The 16,289-nt window shown below is 38.9% G+C and overlaps 1 protein-coding gene across 8 annotated transcripts in view; it reads right to left on the bottom strand.

The window, feature by feature from the left end:
- The window catches only part of EVI5 (ecotropic viral integration site 5), a 176,310-nt gene that overhangs the window by 64,438 nt on the left and 95,583 nt on the right, over positions 1–16,289 (bottom strand). For all 8 annotated transcript variants that reach the window (XM_059688827.1, XM_059688830.1, XM_059688832.1 and 5 more), the window contains one exon: positions 15,683–15,778. In XM_059688827.1, the coding sequence (XP_059544810.1) occupies positions 15,683–15,778 (96 nt within the window). The remainder of the gene's footprint in view (positions 1–15,682; positions 15,779–16,289) is intronic.

Here is a 16,289-nt window from a genome sequence, read left to right as displayed (position 1 = left end):
GCACTTAGGCTGTTTCCAGATCTTAGCTATGGTGAATTGTGCTGCTATGAACATAGGGGTGCATATATCCTTTCTGACTGGTGTTTCTGGTTTCTTGGGGTATATCCCTAGAAGTGGGATCACAGGGTCAAATGGGAGTTCCATTTGTAGTTTTTTGAGGAAACTCCATACTGTCTTCCATAGTGGCTGCACCAGTTAGAAAATATTTCTTATAAATTATAGTTTAATTGGAAACGAATCACTTTTGTGACTAATATTTAAAATTCTATGTAATTCTAGGGGTTCCCCAAAACCATGGAATTACATAAACCATTTTTATAGTACTTTAAAAAAAAACAAACAGTTTTAGACTTATAGAAATACTGAGAAGACAGAATTCCTATTTACCCCCTGCACTATTTCCCCGATTATTAACATCTTCCATTAACAAAGTATGGTCAATTTGTTACCATTAAGGAATCAATATTGATAGTTTTACTAACTGAAGCTCATATGTTATTCAGTTTTCCTTATTGTATATATGTATTTGCTCATTTTTTAAATTTGATGTCCTTCTGTTCTAAGATTCTATGCAGGACTCCACATTACATTTAGTTGTCATGTCTCTTAGGTCGCTCTTGGCTGTGACAGATTCTCAGACTGTCTGTTTTTGATCATCTGGAGAGTTTTGAGGAGTACAGGTCATGCATTCTGTAGGATGCCCCACTATCAAAATTTGTCTGATATTTTTCTCATGGTAAGACTGGGATTTGGGGTTACTGGAAGACTAGAGAGACAAAGTGGCATTATTATCACACTGAATCACGGGTACATACTTACAATGTGATTCAAAACTGTTAATGTTGACCATAATCATCTAAGTCAGTGGTTCTCAACCTGTGGGTAGCGACCCCTTTGGGGGTCGAACGACCCTTTCACAGGGGTCACCTAAGACCATCGGAAAACACATATATAATTACATATTGTTTTTGTGATTAATCACTATGCTTTAATTATGTTCAATTTGTAACAATGAAAATACATCCTGCATATCAGATATTTACATTAGGATTCATAACAGCAACAAAATTACAGTTATGAAGTAGCAATGAAAATAATTTTATGGTTGGGGGTCACCACAACATGAGGAACTGTATTAAAGGGTCGCAGCATTAGGAAGGTTGAGAACCACTGGTCTAAGTAAAGGAGTGTTTGTTAGGTTTCACCACTGTAAAGTTATATATTACTAGAGGCCCAGTACATGGATTCATGCACCGGTAGGGTCCCCCGGCCCGGCCTGCACCCTCTTGCAATCCAGGACCCCTCGGGGGATGTCAGACTAGTGGTTTTGGCCCCATCCCTGCAGACCAGGCCAAGGGACCCACCGGTGCATGAATCCGTGTACAAGGCCTCTAGTATGCATATAAGATCGTTGGTTAATCTCTTCCTGCCCTCTCCACTCCCCGCTTCCCTCTGAGATTCATCAGTCTGTTCCATGTTTCCATGCCTGTGCATTGAGCGTCTGCTCCCTGGTGGTCAGTGTGCATCATAGCTACCGGTCGACCGGTCACTTAGGCTTTTATATAGAGAGATTTTTTCCCTGCCCTTTCCATACTGTAGCCTTTGTAGGAAAGTCACTGTGCATAGCCCACACTTAAGGAGTAGGGATTTCTGACTCTTCTCCTTGAGGGCAGAGCATATGGAACTCTTCTTCACAGAGATTTATCTCTTCTCCTCCATTTATTATGTTAGTCAATCATTATTTATATCAGCATGGATTCATAGATATTTATTTTATACTTTGAGTTACAATCCACTACTACTTTATATATTTCTAAAAGTACGCTTTTATTGATTTTTTAGAGAGAGGTAGTGAGTAGGGAGAGAGAGAGAAACCCTGAGAGAGAAACATCAATCAGTTGTCTCCTGCACACCCGCTAATAGGGATCAAACCAAAACCCAAGCATGTGCCCTGACCAGGAATCAACCCAGCTACCTCTTGGTGCATGGGTTGATGCTTACTTAACCAGTGAGCCACACTGGCCAGGCATCTACTATTACTTTAAATATTCTTCCACCTTTGATGACCTGGAGCTCCTGCAGTTGGATCCTCTTTGTCCCTTTAACATACATCTATTAATGTAGTTTTGTTTTGTTTTTGAGCACTCCTTTACTTTCCGGCATTATAAGATGCTCCAGGCTCATCTTGTGTATTTCCTGTCTCAGTCCTGGAATCAGCTATTTCTCTGAGAAGCCTTGATTTCTTTTATTGGAAATGGTATAGAAAACAAGATCTGTGTGCTAGGTGTACATAAACTAATTTTTAATAACACCAAGACAATCACTGATATTACGATACTTAAGAGTCTAACCTACCTTTACTAATTCTTCAGATGCTACTATGAATTGGTTTTGGGTATCTGAATGATATCTTTCATTTACAGATACAGCAATACCTTAAAAACCTCTAGATACTAAATCCCTTTATATTTAACTGCATACTAAAGTTGGATACCAAGAATAATCTCTGAGCACATTAGTAAAAAAAAGTTTTAACTAAGTTTTATAATACCTAATGACTAGGTAACAAGCTAAGTAAAATATTCTATATACCTTACTTTCTTTGTTGAGAATTCATGTTAAGACTAGATAAGGTTACAGAATAGATATTTTTCTAATTTAAAAATGATTAAAATTTTGAGAAAACTATTAAAAAATGAAAAGTATTTTAATAATCAAGTAAGTTGCTCAAAACAGAAAGCACTGCTTCAAGGGGGAAAAAAATCTTGCCCAAAAAAGTTTGTTAGCCAAATTGGCATATTAAACTACCACCTGTCGTGAAACTAACAAACAGCTCAGGAAGTTGGAAAGCATGAATTGATCACAAAGTTTCCTGAAAAAACTCCATCACTTAGTAATGTCATGGTAATGTAATTAAAATATATACTATTTTAAAGTTCAATAGTGAAGATTTTATCATTTCCTCTCCAATTTTGTCATAACTGCATACTGATCTGGGCACACTGATTTAAACCTAATTATGTCAGAACAGAATTTTGAGTGGGTGTTTTTAAGCCAGGAGTGGTTAGGGTATTGCCCATCTGAGGCATCCTAAGAGGTTATCTGCTGGGCAAACTAACCAAAGTGGGTAAATGTGACTGGGTACCAGGAAAAGAACAAAAAGTTGGATTTGAGTAGAACTAAACTGTTTTAAACGAAAACCTTTCCATTACTTATAACAAAGCAGAATTAATTTCACAGATGTGCTTAGCCCACAGAAGCTTTTTTTTTTAAATTTTTTTTAAACATTTTATTTTTTTAAATATATTTTATTGATTTTTCTACAGAGAGGAAGGGAGAGAGATAGAGAGTTAGAAACATCGATGAGAGAGAAACATCGATCAGCTGCCTCCTGCACATCTCCCACTGGGGATGTGCCTGCAACCCAGGTGCATGCCCTTGACTGGAATCGAACCTGGGACCTTTCAGTCCGCAGGCCGACGCTCTATCCACTGAGCCAAACCGGTTTCAGCCCACAGAAGCTTTTAATATGGTCATGACAAATTATTATATTTATCTCTATAATAACCAAAACATAAACTCAATTACAGGTTAAATATCAGAAGGCTTGGGTTCGATTCCCATCTATTTTCTTCAATTAACTGAGCAAAATTAACTTTTCTGTGTTTTGTTCCACCATCTGGAAAGTGGAGAGTTCTATTGAATATTGTTTTCTGAATCAATTCAATCTTTTAAATAGGTTAAGTGTCATCTGACTGATCACTCATAGCTTAAAATCCTCCAGTGACTTTCCATCTTACTCAGAAAAAGGCCTAAATCTTGAGCCCTACATGATCTGCCCTATTTACCTCTCAGACATCCTCTGCTTCTCCTCTAACGCCACCCAGGGACTCTACTCAGACAAACTCTTTGGCCTTAGACTCTTTGCCTTTACTATTCCCTCCCTTATCGGGGATTTCTTCCCCCAAATCTGCATGACTTATCTGCTTCAAATCTTTGTCTATATCAGGTTCTAATGAGCCCTTGCTGAAATTTAAAATAGCAATAGTACCCTATCATCAACAGCTCAACCCTCTCCCTTTCATACATTTTTTTTCTCTATTGCATTCATCATCTTCTAAATTACATACTACATATGGTTCATTTATTTTGTTCATCTGACTTTTCCCTCTACCATAAGCTTGATGAGAACAGGGATTTTGTGTTTTGTTCACTAATTCTTCTAAAGTGTTTAGAATATGGACAGGCACATAGTAGACACTCCACAAATATTTGTTGATTTGAAACCGATACTTCATTTAAATTCATAATTTAATCTTCACATCTGTGCTTTTAAATGAGAATGATTAAAAAAATATGAGGTGGCCTGGCTGTTGTGACTCAGTGGTTGAGCACTGGCCCATGCACCAGAAGGTCACTGGTTCGATTCCCAATCAGGGCACATGCCCAGGTTGCAGGCTCGATCCCCGGATGATGACTCTCTCTCATTGATGTTTCTATCTCCCTCTCCCTCTTTCTTCTCTCTCTTGAATCAATAAAAATATATTTTTAAAAATACTATGAGAGGTATAAGAGAGGTCTATAACAGTGTTAGAGGAGCTGAGACAACAAAATTGGCTGAATTGGCATCATCAGGGAAGACACATCACAGCAGGTCACCTTTCCGAAGTAAAAAGGAGAAGAAAAACAAAGAGTGAATCAGATGACAGACTGGAAGGATTCTTAACTAATTTACTGTGACTCAAGTACAGGCATATGCTGAGAAAAGTAAAAAATGAGGCATGAATCAGAGCAGAAAGGGTCTTGTGAGGAGAGCCAGAATTTGAACTTTGTTGTGAAAGCCATGGGAAGCTACTGAAAGATTTTAAATGATGCACAGTGAACTGGTAGGAACTATATTATAAGCAGAGTTATAGGAGGCAGTTGATCTGCTATTAAGAAAATTCATAAAACTACCATGACAGTACTTTTAATATTAAAGAAAAACATTTCATTTTAATCCCAGAAAGAATTTAAGTTACAGAGTAGGTTCTCATAAAAACAACAAAATCTCATTTTAAAATCATCTCTATGTCTCAGTTTCCTTAACTATAAAATGGAGACAATAACAATACCTATTTTGTCAAATGGTTGTTTTTTGTTGGCTTTTTTTTTTTTTTTTACTCCTCACCCGAGTATATTTTTTCCATTGATTTCTAGAGAAAGAGAGGGAGGGAGAGAGAAGGGGGAGAGAGAGAAAAAAACATTGACATGAGAGAGACACATTGATTGCCTGCTGCATGTGCCCCTACCGGGGCCGGGGAACCTGCAACCGAGGTAAGTGCCCTTGACCAGGTCAAACCTCTGACCCTTTGGTCCATGGGCCGGTGCTCTAACCATTGAACAACTAGCCAGGGCCACATGGTTGTTGTGAAGACTAAATAAGAGAATATATACTTAAGTGACTAATACTGCCAGGGGTGGGGTACTTTTTGTCTACCAAGGGCCATTTGGAGATTATATATATATATATATATATATATATATATAAACATTATTGCAGGCCATACAAAATTATCAACTTAAAAATTAGCCCACTTTATTTGGTCAAATGTTTAATTAACTCAGCCCTAATGCTTTCTTTCGCAGGGACAGACCAGATGAATTCCAGGGTCTTATACAACCTGTGGGCTGGATGTTTTCCAAAAGCAATCAAGGCTGCTATTACTACTTTTATTATTAGTATCCTGGAAGAATTAAAGTTACAAGTAATAAAGTCTATGTTCCCCAAAATGAAAAATACATAATAAAGGGTAAATTAAATAATAGGGCTTACAGTGGACAGTAATAAGCTTACTGAAGTATACATTTTAGGAAAAACCAAAAAGTCAAAGCAATTCTTAATTTGAAGCTATACACAATTCTTGCAAAGGGATAAATTCATTACCTGCGGTGGATAAAGACTATCTTAAAGAAAACTCAAATACTTTCTGCACTTTCCAGTTTGGTTGTAATTTTTGGAATCCCTTACAAAGCTGAATGTGCTTTTTTTTAATATTAGGTACTTTCTGAGCTGTTTTTCTGGAGACTAGTTAGGGAAGAAAGGACACTGTACACATGCTTTCTCATTTAATCCCAACAACTCTAAGGCAGGTAACTTTAGGATCCTCAGTTTTGAATGAGTAAATAAAAAATAAGTTAACTTGTCAAAGAGATAGTTAATAAGAGGATTGACTTCAAAATCTATACTGTTAACCAATACAAAATCTCTAGGAATTTTAAGAAGACAAAAAGTTGTGACCACAGAGTCATTTAGAATTCTAAAATCCTCTTGTTCCTAGTGATAATTAAGTTTTTTATTCCTATCAGGGTATGTGATAATTATCTCTGCAGGCTACTTAAAGAAATTCCATTAGCCTGAGGCATTCAGCCAGCAAGTTATCTTGTAAAGCACATGTGCAGAGAGCAAGAAAAAAATAAATTTCTCCTTTAAAGATAATTGCCATTATCTTATGTATAATTAAAGCCATTAACACCAACAATAAATATACCTGAATTTTCAGAGATTTAAATTCTATCCAATGACATTTCAAAGAAGGGCCCAGGCTCAGTAATTTCTTCTGTATAATAATAAATGCATTTAGGCCAAGTCTGAATTCATTTAATCCTTCCTAACAAGTAGTGACCTATTGATAAAAGGATGTATACCAATTGATACGTGTGTGAATATAGGATAACCTCTGAATTTTAAACATTTGAATACTCAAATTATATATATTAAAAATCACTTATTGTAGAAACAACAGCAGGTGAGTAAATTATTGCATTCATTTAATTTCTTCAAATACAAATATTTGAGTGATGGCTATGTAATAGGCATTCTAAACCAAGTACAGAGAAATACAGAAATTGAATAAGACAGGTAAAAATTCCTTGCTCATGGAGCTTCCATCCTGGTGGAGAATGTGCATAAAAACAAAAATGTATCATTTATGACAAAAGATTGTCCTGAAGAAATATAAAGCAGCATAAGAATATAGTAATCAGGACAGGAATATTATTTTACATAGAAATTTGGCCAAAGGAGCTTTTTTTAAGAAAATAATGGAGACCTGAATGAAGTGAGAGGATTATGCAGTATTTAAAATTCAGAATTGTAACTCTGAATTGTCACAAAAATTGAAATGATATACACTGTAACCTTACTTTTCAACCCAAATAAGTACTATAGAATGGTGACTAAAATCCATCGATAAGTGCCATTCATGTTGAGAAGGAAGAAACCTAGGTGATAACTTTTACAAACAGTTCTAGGGAAATGCCAAAATTTTAAAGCCGCTACACTTAGAAAAGGTTAAATTCATTGTGAAACCCTAATATAAAATACCTCCTCAAAAGAGGGGTGAGGGGAGAATTATGGGAGAGGATATTAAGTATATATTACAGATGTAGTTATCTCAGAACAATCACATGTGGGAGATTATGAACTTTAAATCATAAAAGTGTCAAGTTGACTAAAGAATCTTTTAAAATAAATTTAATAAACTTCAGCCTCATAAGTATACCTACTATATAATTCTAGTATTTATAGAAATAAGTATTTATCTAATGTATTTTCTCACCTAAATATGACATTTATAAAAGTACAATTTTCATAACTACATTAAAAAGCAGTCTTTGATTATACTAAATAACAGCTTATATACTAATGTAACTTACTAGGTGAAGAGTTTGAAACATTTTATTCATGAGAGTAACAGTAATTGAAAGAGCTGGTCTGAAGAGATTTGAAGTATAAAAATGTTTGACTAAGTGGAGTTCTCCCCCTAGTGGAACTTGAAAGTGATCTAAGATATTTCCTTGACGAAGAATAACCTAAAATGTATTATTCTTGGAACTGAAGAAGGAGTTTCAGGTTTTAACAAAAGCTCTCTTTATGGTCCTAATCTGCATGTAGTAAGTAAATAAATGAGTAGAAGTTGAATCATTAAGATGTTTACTGAAAACACATTTACTAAATGTATTAATAGCAAGCTAACCAAGAAAAATTCAGTAAGCAAAAGCACCTCAAAAGACTAGGGGGCACAGAAAAACACAGCAATTTAGGAAGACATAGCAATGTGTAGAATGGTATCTAATTCTGAAGGAATGTGAAATTTTGAAAAGAGAGTATATGTGTGTAGGGTGTAGGGAGGAAGAATGGGGAGGTAATGGTGAGAGATGAAGCTAGAAATGCAGGTTGGTTAATAATGAAAAGATAAGCATTTTATGTTGAAGAGCTTTGATATGATTTGGTAGGTAAAAGGCAGTCAATAGAAGTTTTTATGTTTTAGAAAGATAACTGGTAGTTTTGTGGAAGAGCTGAGGGTGGAGAAAAGGAAACTGGACAGGAAATTACTAGTCAGTTGTGAGGGGCAGATGAATTAAGGGAATGGCAGAGGATATAGAAAGGCTAAGTAAGATTTTTAAATGTTTCTGAAATCATTAAAATTACCTTTGATTTAATTTTACATTTACTCAGGCCTTTTCTCTTTTGAAGGAACTGAAGAGTTGGGCAAGACACTTTAATCTGTATGAATTATTAAGGATTTTTTGAAGCCTTGGTTGGGTGACTCAGATGGTTGGAATATCATCCTGTACACCAAAGGTTGTGGGTTCTATTTCTGGTCAGGGCACATACCTAGGTTGTGGGTTTGATCCCCAGTTGGTATGCATATGAGAGACAACTAATCAATGTTTTTCTCACATTGACGTTTCTCTCTCTCTCTCTCTCTCTCTCTCTCTCTCTCTCTCTCTCTCTCTCTCATCAATAAACATATCCTTGGGTGAGATTTTTTTTTAAGTCGTGTGTCCTTCCCTATGAGCAATAGGAGGGCTCTGAATTCTCTTAAAATAATTTCTTTGAAAACAAATCTACTAGAGTAGGTGAGGGGGTAAAGTGCTGATAGAAATGTCAACTAGCACAAGCACTTGGTAAAATAATTGGATATTATCAGGTAAAGTTGAAAATTTGCACACTCTATATAACAGCCCTGGTATATATGGTAGAGGATAAGAAAAGCACAAGTGAAATTCCTACTAGGTTGAATAATCCTATAAAACAAAAGGCTAATATGCAAATTGTCCCCTTGACTAGGAGTTCAACCAGGAGTTTGACCAGGGGGCAGGCCTGGCTGACCAACTGCCCATGGCCCCTGCCCCAACTGGTCCCGTCCCTGATCGGCACCCCCCCCTGATTGGGGCGGTGCTAGCCGGTAAATCTCCCGCGTCCCTTCCCCCAGGCCTGCCTGGCCCAATTGGCCCCAATCCGGGCAGGCTGGCTAGACCCCACCTGTGCACGAATTCGTGCACTGGGCCTCTAGTTCAATAATATATAATCCCATTGATCAAGCCTAGAGGAAAAAAATAAGAAAACAATTTTAGTTGGAAATAGGAACACATTTGATTTTAAACATGGTGAATTTGAAGTGTCTACAATTTCCAGGTGGAGCTGTTCATTATCAATGAAAACTATTAGTCTACAGCCTGGCTGGTGTGCTCAGTGGTTGAGCATCCACCCATTAACCAGGAGGTCACGGTTCAATTCCTGGTCAGGGCAGCCGATCAATGATTCTCTCTCATCATTGATGTTTCTCTTTCTCTCTCCCCTCCCCTTCCTCTCCTCTCCCCTCTCCCCTTCCTCTCCTCTCCCCTCTCCCCTCTCCCCTCTCCCCTCTCCCCTCTCTCCTCTCCCCTCTCCTCTCCTCTCCTCTCCTCTCCTCTCCCTAAAAACATACTAAAAAACAGTAACAACAGCAACAATGACTATTGGTCTATTCATTAAAAGACACAATAAATTTAAAAACAATAACAACAAAAGACAAGTCACAGAGAGTAAAAATTTGTAAAATATAACCTCAATAAAGAAAACTACAAATTCATGAGAAAAAGACAACCCAATAGAAAAATATACACAAAAGACTAACAGGTACTTGACAAAAGAGGAAATCCAAATGGCCAAAATCGTTAGTACCAGGTCAATGGAAACTAAAAACATGATGAAATATCACTGCATACCCACCCAACTGGCAGAAATTGAAACATCTGGCACTACCAAGTGTTGGGGGAAGATGTGGAACAATAAGAACTTTCGTATGATTCTGTTGGGAGTTTAATCTGGTGCATTTTAAGAAAATAAAGTTGAATATTTGCATGCCCTCTGACCAGCCATTCTGCACCTTGGTATAAATGCTAGAGGAACTTGTGTACAGGTGGTTAGTATAGTGCACAAGATTGCTCATAATCACAGCACTGTTCAGAATAGTGCCAATCTGGAAAGTCCTAAATGACCACTAATATTAGAATGGACAAATACACTGTGATATATTCATAAAATGGAATATGTATAACAATAAAAATGATGACTCATACTGTTGAACAAGGAAAGTAGAAATAAAAATGAAAATATTTAATATGATTATACAAAATTCAGAAACAGGGTAAACTAAACTGTGTGGATCAGAGATGCAAACAAAGAGATACAACTATAAGGAGTTTTATGGTAATCACCATAACTTTTAGTATTACCATAAAATTCATGATAATGGAGCAGGGTGTGATTGTGTAGACTATGGAGTATAGGCAATATTTTCTATAGTGGTCATATGGATAACATTTTTATATATATACTGGAGGCCCAGTGTATGAATTCGTGCACCAGTGGGGTCCCTCGGCCTGGTCTGCGGGATCCAGCTGAAACCAGCTCTCCAACATCCCGAGGGGTCCTGGATTGTGAGAGGGTGCAGGCCAGACCGAGGGACCCCACCGGTGCGCGATCAGGGCCAGGGAGGAATGTGGGAGGTTGGCCAGCTGCTGGGGAGAGAGTGTGGGAGGGCTCAAGGGCGTGTCTGGCCTGTCTCGCTCAGTCCTGATCAGCCAGACCCCAGCAGCAAGCTAACCTACCGGTCAAAGCGTCTGCCCCCTGGTGGTCAGGGCACATCATAGTGACTGGTTGACCGGCCGACTGTCTGCCCCCTGGTGGTCAGTGCATGTCATAGCGAGCGGTTGAGCGGCCTTAGCGTATCATTAGCAAATTACGCTTTGATTGGTTGAACGGCCGACCGGACGACTGGACACTTAGCATATTATGTGTTTATTATATCTACTAGTAGCCCAGTGCACAAAAATTTGTGCACTCGGGGGTGAGGGTGAGGGGTGAGGCCAGACCCCTCAGCCCGACCTGCACCCTCTGTCATGTTCCAGGACCCCGGCCACTCCTGGCCTAGGCACAGGCCTACAGGCTTGGGGCGGCCTGGCTCCCGAGGCCCCATTTTATCAAGAGAACAAAGTCGGTGTTAGTTACAGCCCTCACCGAACCCAGTACACTGCATCTGTGCATACAACCGCCTCGTTCATGTGCCTGCTTCGCCCTACTGAATTACTAACATCTTGAGGACATAGCTCTGTCTTATCCTGCTTCAACTTCAGTGCCTGGCCTGGTGCCAGGGACCTGAGAGGGTTTGCTGAGTGAGTGAATGAGTGAATGAATGAGCAAGTAAGTGAATGAGCAAGCAGCTACCTGTCGGGATAGTTCATACTCCGCTCTGTGCTGCCTGATGCAAACCCTGGGAAGTTCCTCTTCTGCTCTCAGTGGCCCCACTCCCCTCTCCCAGCTGCATAGTTTGTGCAGGACAAAGGCGGCCCCGGGTGTGCATGTGGTAGATCCATGCATTAGCACCTGCCAGCCTCGGATCCCCGCGGGAGGGCCGTTTGTGGGCGTGGCCGGTGGCGGATCCGTGCATTAGCACCCGCCAGCCTCGGGTCCCCTCGGGAGGGCCGTTTGTGGGTGTGGCTGGTGGCGGATCGGTGTGGTCCTGCCCGCCAGCCCTGGGTTGGGTCCCATACGAGCCACCTGCCACCCAGGTCACAGAGAGCAGGCCTGGATGGCAGCGGGGCAGGCAGGATGGCGCTGTCCCGCCCTGCCTGCAGTATGCAAATCAGCCGCCATCTTGGTTGGCAGTTAATTTGCATATCGTCCTGATTAGCCAATGGGAAGCGTATCGGAGGTACGGTTAATTACCCTATTTGTCTTTTATTAGATGGGATATAGATATAAAAGAGCAATATGCAAATCAACCGAACGGCGGAATGACCAGAACGACTGCTCGACCAGTTGCTATGAGGTGCACTGACCACCTCTCGGTCCCTCCCCCTGGCCAGCAGGCTGCAATTGCCAGATGGCAAATGGGGAACCAGAGGATGCGAGTGACACCAGGCCAAGGCCCCTGCCCTGCCGGTCACCCCACATACAGAGGACGACACGTGATGGGAGTGGGACCGGTGAGCGGGCAGGAATGGCCAACCTCTTGGTCCCTCCCCGTGGTTGGCAGGCTCCGATTGCCCAACGGCGAATGGGGAACTGGGGGTGGGTGGCAATGGGTGGCGGGACAGGCTGCCAGCAGCCAGGGAAGATGGTCCTGATCGCAGGCCAGGCCTAGCAACCGTACCTGCACGCGAATTGCATGCACGGGGCCTCTAGTAGGATTATAATTTTGCTTTATGAACTCTGTATTATTGTGCTAGTAATTTTTAAAAGGTTTAACAATTATTGGTCAAAAGTAATCACAACATGTTTTGATTTATATAAGTTTATAAAAAGGTATCCTTTATGTTCTGTTGATAATATCCCTCATAAAGTAGTACATGCTAGGGATGGACATATATTAGGAATCACTTGTAAAGACTGCTCCTGAAGCCATGTAGGTGAGACTTTTCATTTGAATACAGTTTTTAAAACACCCAAAACTCGGATTTTGGGAAGAATACAAAGATTCAGAACTGATAGAGAAGACTGAAAACAACAGTTTAGAAAGAAAGAAGAAAGTCAAAAGTGAGTGTTGTTAGGAAAGCCAAGGGAGGAGACAATGAAAAGAGGATGAGAGGTCAACAATGACAAATGAGATATGTTCAAGCAAGACAAATACTGAAAAAATACCAACGAATTTGGCAATCAGGATTCCAGTGATCACTTAATCAAGTGCCATTTGATACTAACATACTGCTATTGATAGTAAAAATTTCACACATTTTCGTTTATTTTTCAAAAATGAAATGTTATATTTCATCTTAAATAAAACATGCATTATGCCAAGTTCTTCATTTTAATAAGTACTTCAGAATTAATAAAAAGAGTGATTTAAATCTTGCTATTTTGTGACTGATGTATAAAATTTTTTATAATTTTCTTGATGTTAGAAAAGTACATATTAAACTAGAATTGCATACAACAGCAATGTAAATAGCTGATTATAAATATATTATGTATGCCTTAAGTTTTTCTGAATATGTGCTACTTTATGGGTAATATTATCAATAGGACAGAAAAGATACCTTTTAATAAACTTATGCAAATCATAATGTGCTGTGATTACTTTTGACCCAGATCAAAAGATGAGATTATAATATGTAAGTCTTAGAACACATCGATTGGTTGCATCCTACATGCCTCAATCAGGGCCTGGGACAGGGAGGAGCCTGCAACCAAGGTACATGCTCTTGACTGGAATTGAACTTGTGACTCTTTGACCTGCAGGCTGATGCTCTATCCACTGAGCCAAACTGGCTAGGGCAGAAATTAACTGAATTTTAATTGTAATTTAAGGACAAAATTATTTTTCAGGTGGGAAGAAAATTCTAGATTTGCAGATAAAACTATTTATAGCCTGGAACAGACCAAAATAAAATGCTGTGAGAGAAATAAAGATTTTAAATATAATACTTTGCCCATAATGGAAATGTATGTATTACCTTATTCTATATATTCTATATAATAAAAGCATAATATGCAAATCGACTGAACAGTGAACAACTGGTCGCTATGACATGCACTGACCACCAGGGGGCAGATGCTCAATTCAGGAGCCTCTCCCACTTCCTCTGAAGGCGGGCAGTAAGGAGCAAGGGGTCTCAGACTGCAAGAGCCCTGGACTGCGTGAGGGTGCAGGCTGGGCTGAGGGGACCCCTAACCCCCCAGTGCATGAATCTTGTGCACTGGGCCTCTAGTCCTATATAATAAAAGGCTAATATGCAAATTGTCCCCTCCACTGGGAGTTCAACCAGGAGTTCAACCAGGGGGTGGGGCCAGCCCACCAACCGCCTGCGACCCTTCCCCCATGGCTGGCTCTACCCGCAGTCCCTCCCCTCAGCCGGCCTGGCCTGATCTGCCCCAATCAGGGTGGGCTAGCCAGATCCCACCCGTGCACAAAGTCGTGCACCGGGCCTCTAGTACTGTATAAGAAGAAGTGACAAAACAGTTATTTTTAAAGCTTTGAATTTTCTTTTGAAAACAGCTTTGACAATATAGAAATGTGATCATTATCATTCAAAAATGGACTTGGAGCACAGGCAACAAAAAAAACCCCCATAAGTTAGACTTCAAAAAAAACCCCAAAACTTTTGTACATAAAGGGAAATAAGAGTGAAAAGGCAACCTATGAGATGGGAGAAAATGTTTGTAAACCACATATCTGATAAGGGATTGACACTATAAGGAACTTCTAAAACACAAGAATAACCTCATTAAAAGATGGGCAAAGACTTGAATAGACACTTCTCTAAAGAAGATACACAGAAGACAAATAAGCACATGAAAGATGCTCAATATTAATAATCATTAAGGAAATGCGAACTAAAACCACAGTGAGATACCAGGCACACTCATTAGGATGGCTGGTATTGAAAAAAGAAAACAAAATTAATATATGTTGGTGAGGACGTGACGAAATCGAGACCTTTGTCCTTGTGCATTGCTGGTGGGAATGTAAAATGCTGTAGCTGCTGTGAAAAAAAGTATAACAATTTCTCAAAAATTATGCCGAAACCGGTTTGGCTCAGTGGATAGAGCGTTGGCCTGCGGACTGAGAGGTCCCGGGTTCGATTCCGGTCAAGGGCATGTACCTGGGTTGCAGGCACATCCCCAGTGGGAGATGTGCAGGAGGCAGCTGATCGATGTTTCTCTCTCATCGATGTTTTTAACTCTCTCTCTCCCTTCATCTCTGTAAAAAATCAATAAAATATATTTTAAAAAAAAATTAAACACAGAATTGCCATAGGATCCAGCAATTCCACTTATGGGTGGAATTGAAAGCAAGGACTCTAACAGATATTTGTACACCATGTTCATAGCAGTATTATTTACAACAGCCAAAATGTGGAAGCAACTCAAGTAATCATCAATGGATAAATAAAATGTGGTACACACATACAACGGAATATTATTCAGCCTTAAAAATGAAATTCTGACACATGCCACAACATGGATGAACCTTAACAGCATTATACTACGTGCAATAAGCCAGTCACAAAAAGAAACACTGCATGACTATACTTATATGAGGGACCTAAAATAGTCAAATTCAGAGACAGAAAGTAGAATGTGTGATTTCCAAGGGTTGGGGAAAGAGGAGAACAGAGAGTTATTTAATAGGTATAGAGTTTCAGGTTTGCAAGATGAAGAGTTCTGGAGATTAGATGCAAAACTATGTGAATGTACTTAATGTCATGGAACTATACACTTACAACAATAAAAAGAATGGGCTTGGAAATGAGTAAGTGTTAAAAACAGAATCACAGTCATTTTCAGGATGAAGATACAATTGTTCAGGCACAGAGGGAGAGGAAACGATTGCATTATTTGTATGTGTATTTTATTATGTCCATATGGTACCTGGATTTCAAGCTCAGCGATGTGCTGCTGCAGTTCAGCCACAGCAGCTATGCTATCTGCTTCCCGCAGTCTCACGGCCATCACTTCTTCCTTGTTCTAGGGTGGCAAACAAAACAAGCCAATAATAAAACATACAATTAACCAAACTAAAGATAAATTAATACAGAAACAGAAACACTGTAACCTATCTCAAAATTCAGAAAATAACAAGCCCATCAAATAAGAAAAAGCCATTATCTCCTAAACTTGGTATGAAATGAATATACAAGATAGCACCCCATCTTTAAATATTAAGAAATATCATTCATATAAATTAATATTGCTCAAAATATTTAAATTAAAATTTAACTTAATTAAATTTTTTAAAATTACTAGTAACTAAAGTTAAGTTTTTTATAAAAGAACAATTATTGAGAACTTTGAAACCCTTAACCAGGACAACAGAATAACAAAGATATGAATACTAATAATGTTAGTAGATAATACTTTAAAAATCATATTCTTTCTGAAGAATAAATGTTAATAAATATTTACATCATATTCAAATAATAACAAAAATTAGACTGTAACACAATTCTGCATAATATTTACCCCTCCACCTCAAAAT

The sequence above is a fragment of the Myotis daubentonii genome, chromosome 3 (assembly GCF_963259705.1).
Source record: "Myotis daubentonii chromosome 3, mMyoDau2.1, whole genome shotgun sequence".
NCBI classification, from domain to species: domain Eukaryota; kingdom Metazoa; phylum Chordata; class Mammalia; order Chiroptera; family Vespertilionidae; genus Myotis; species Myotis daubentonii.
Note: the sequence above shows the minus strand (reverse complement) of the source record. Positions and strands in the feature narration are given on the sequence as shown.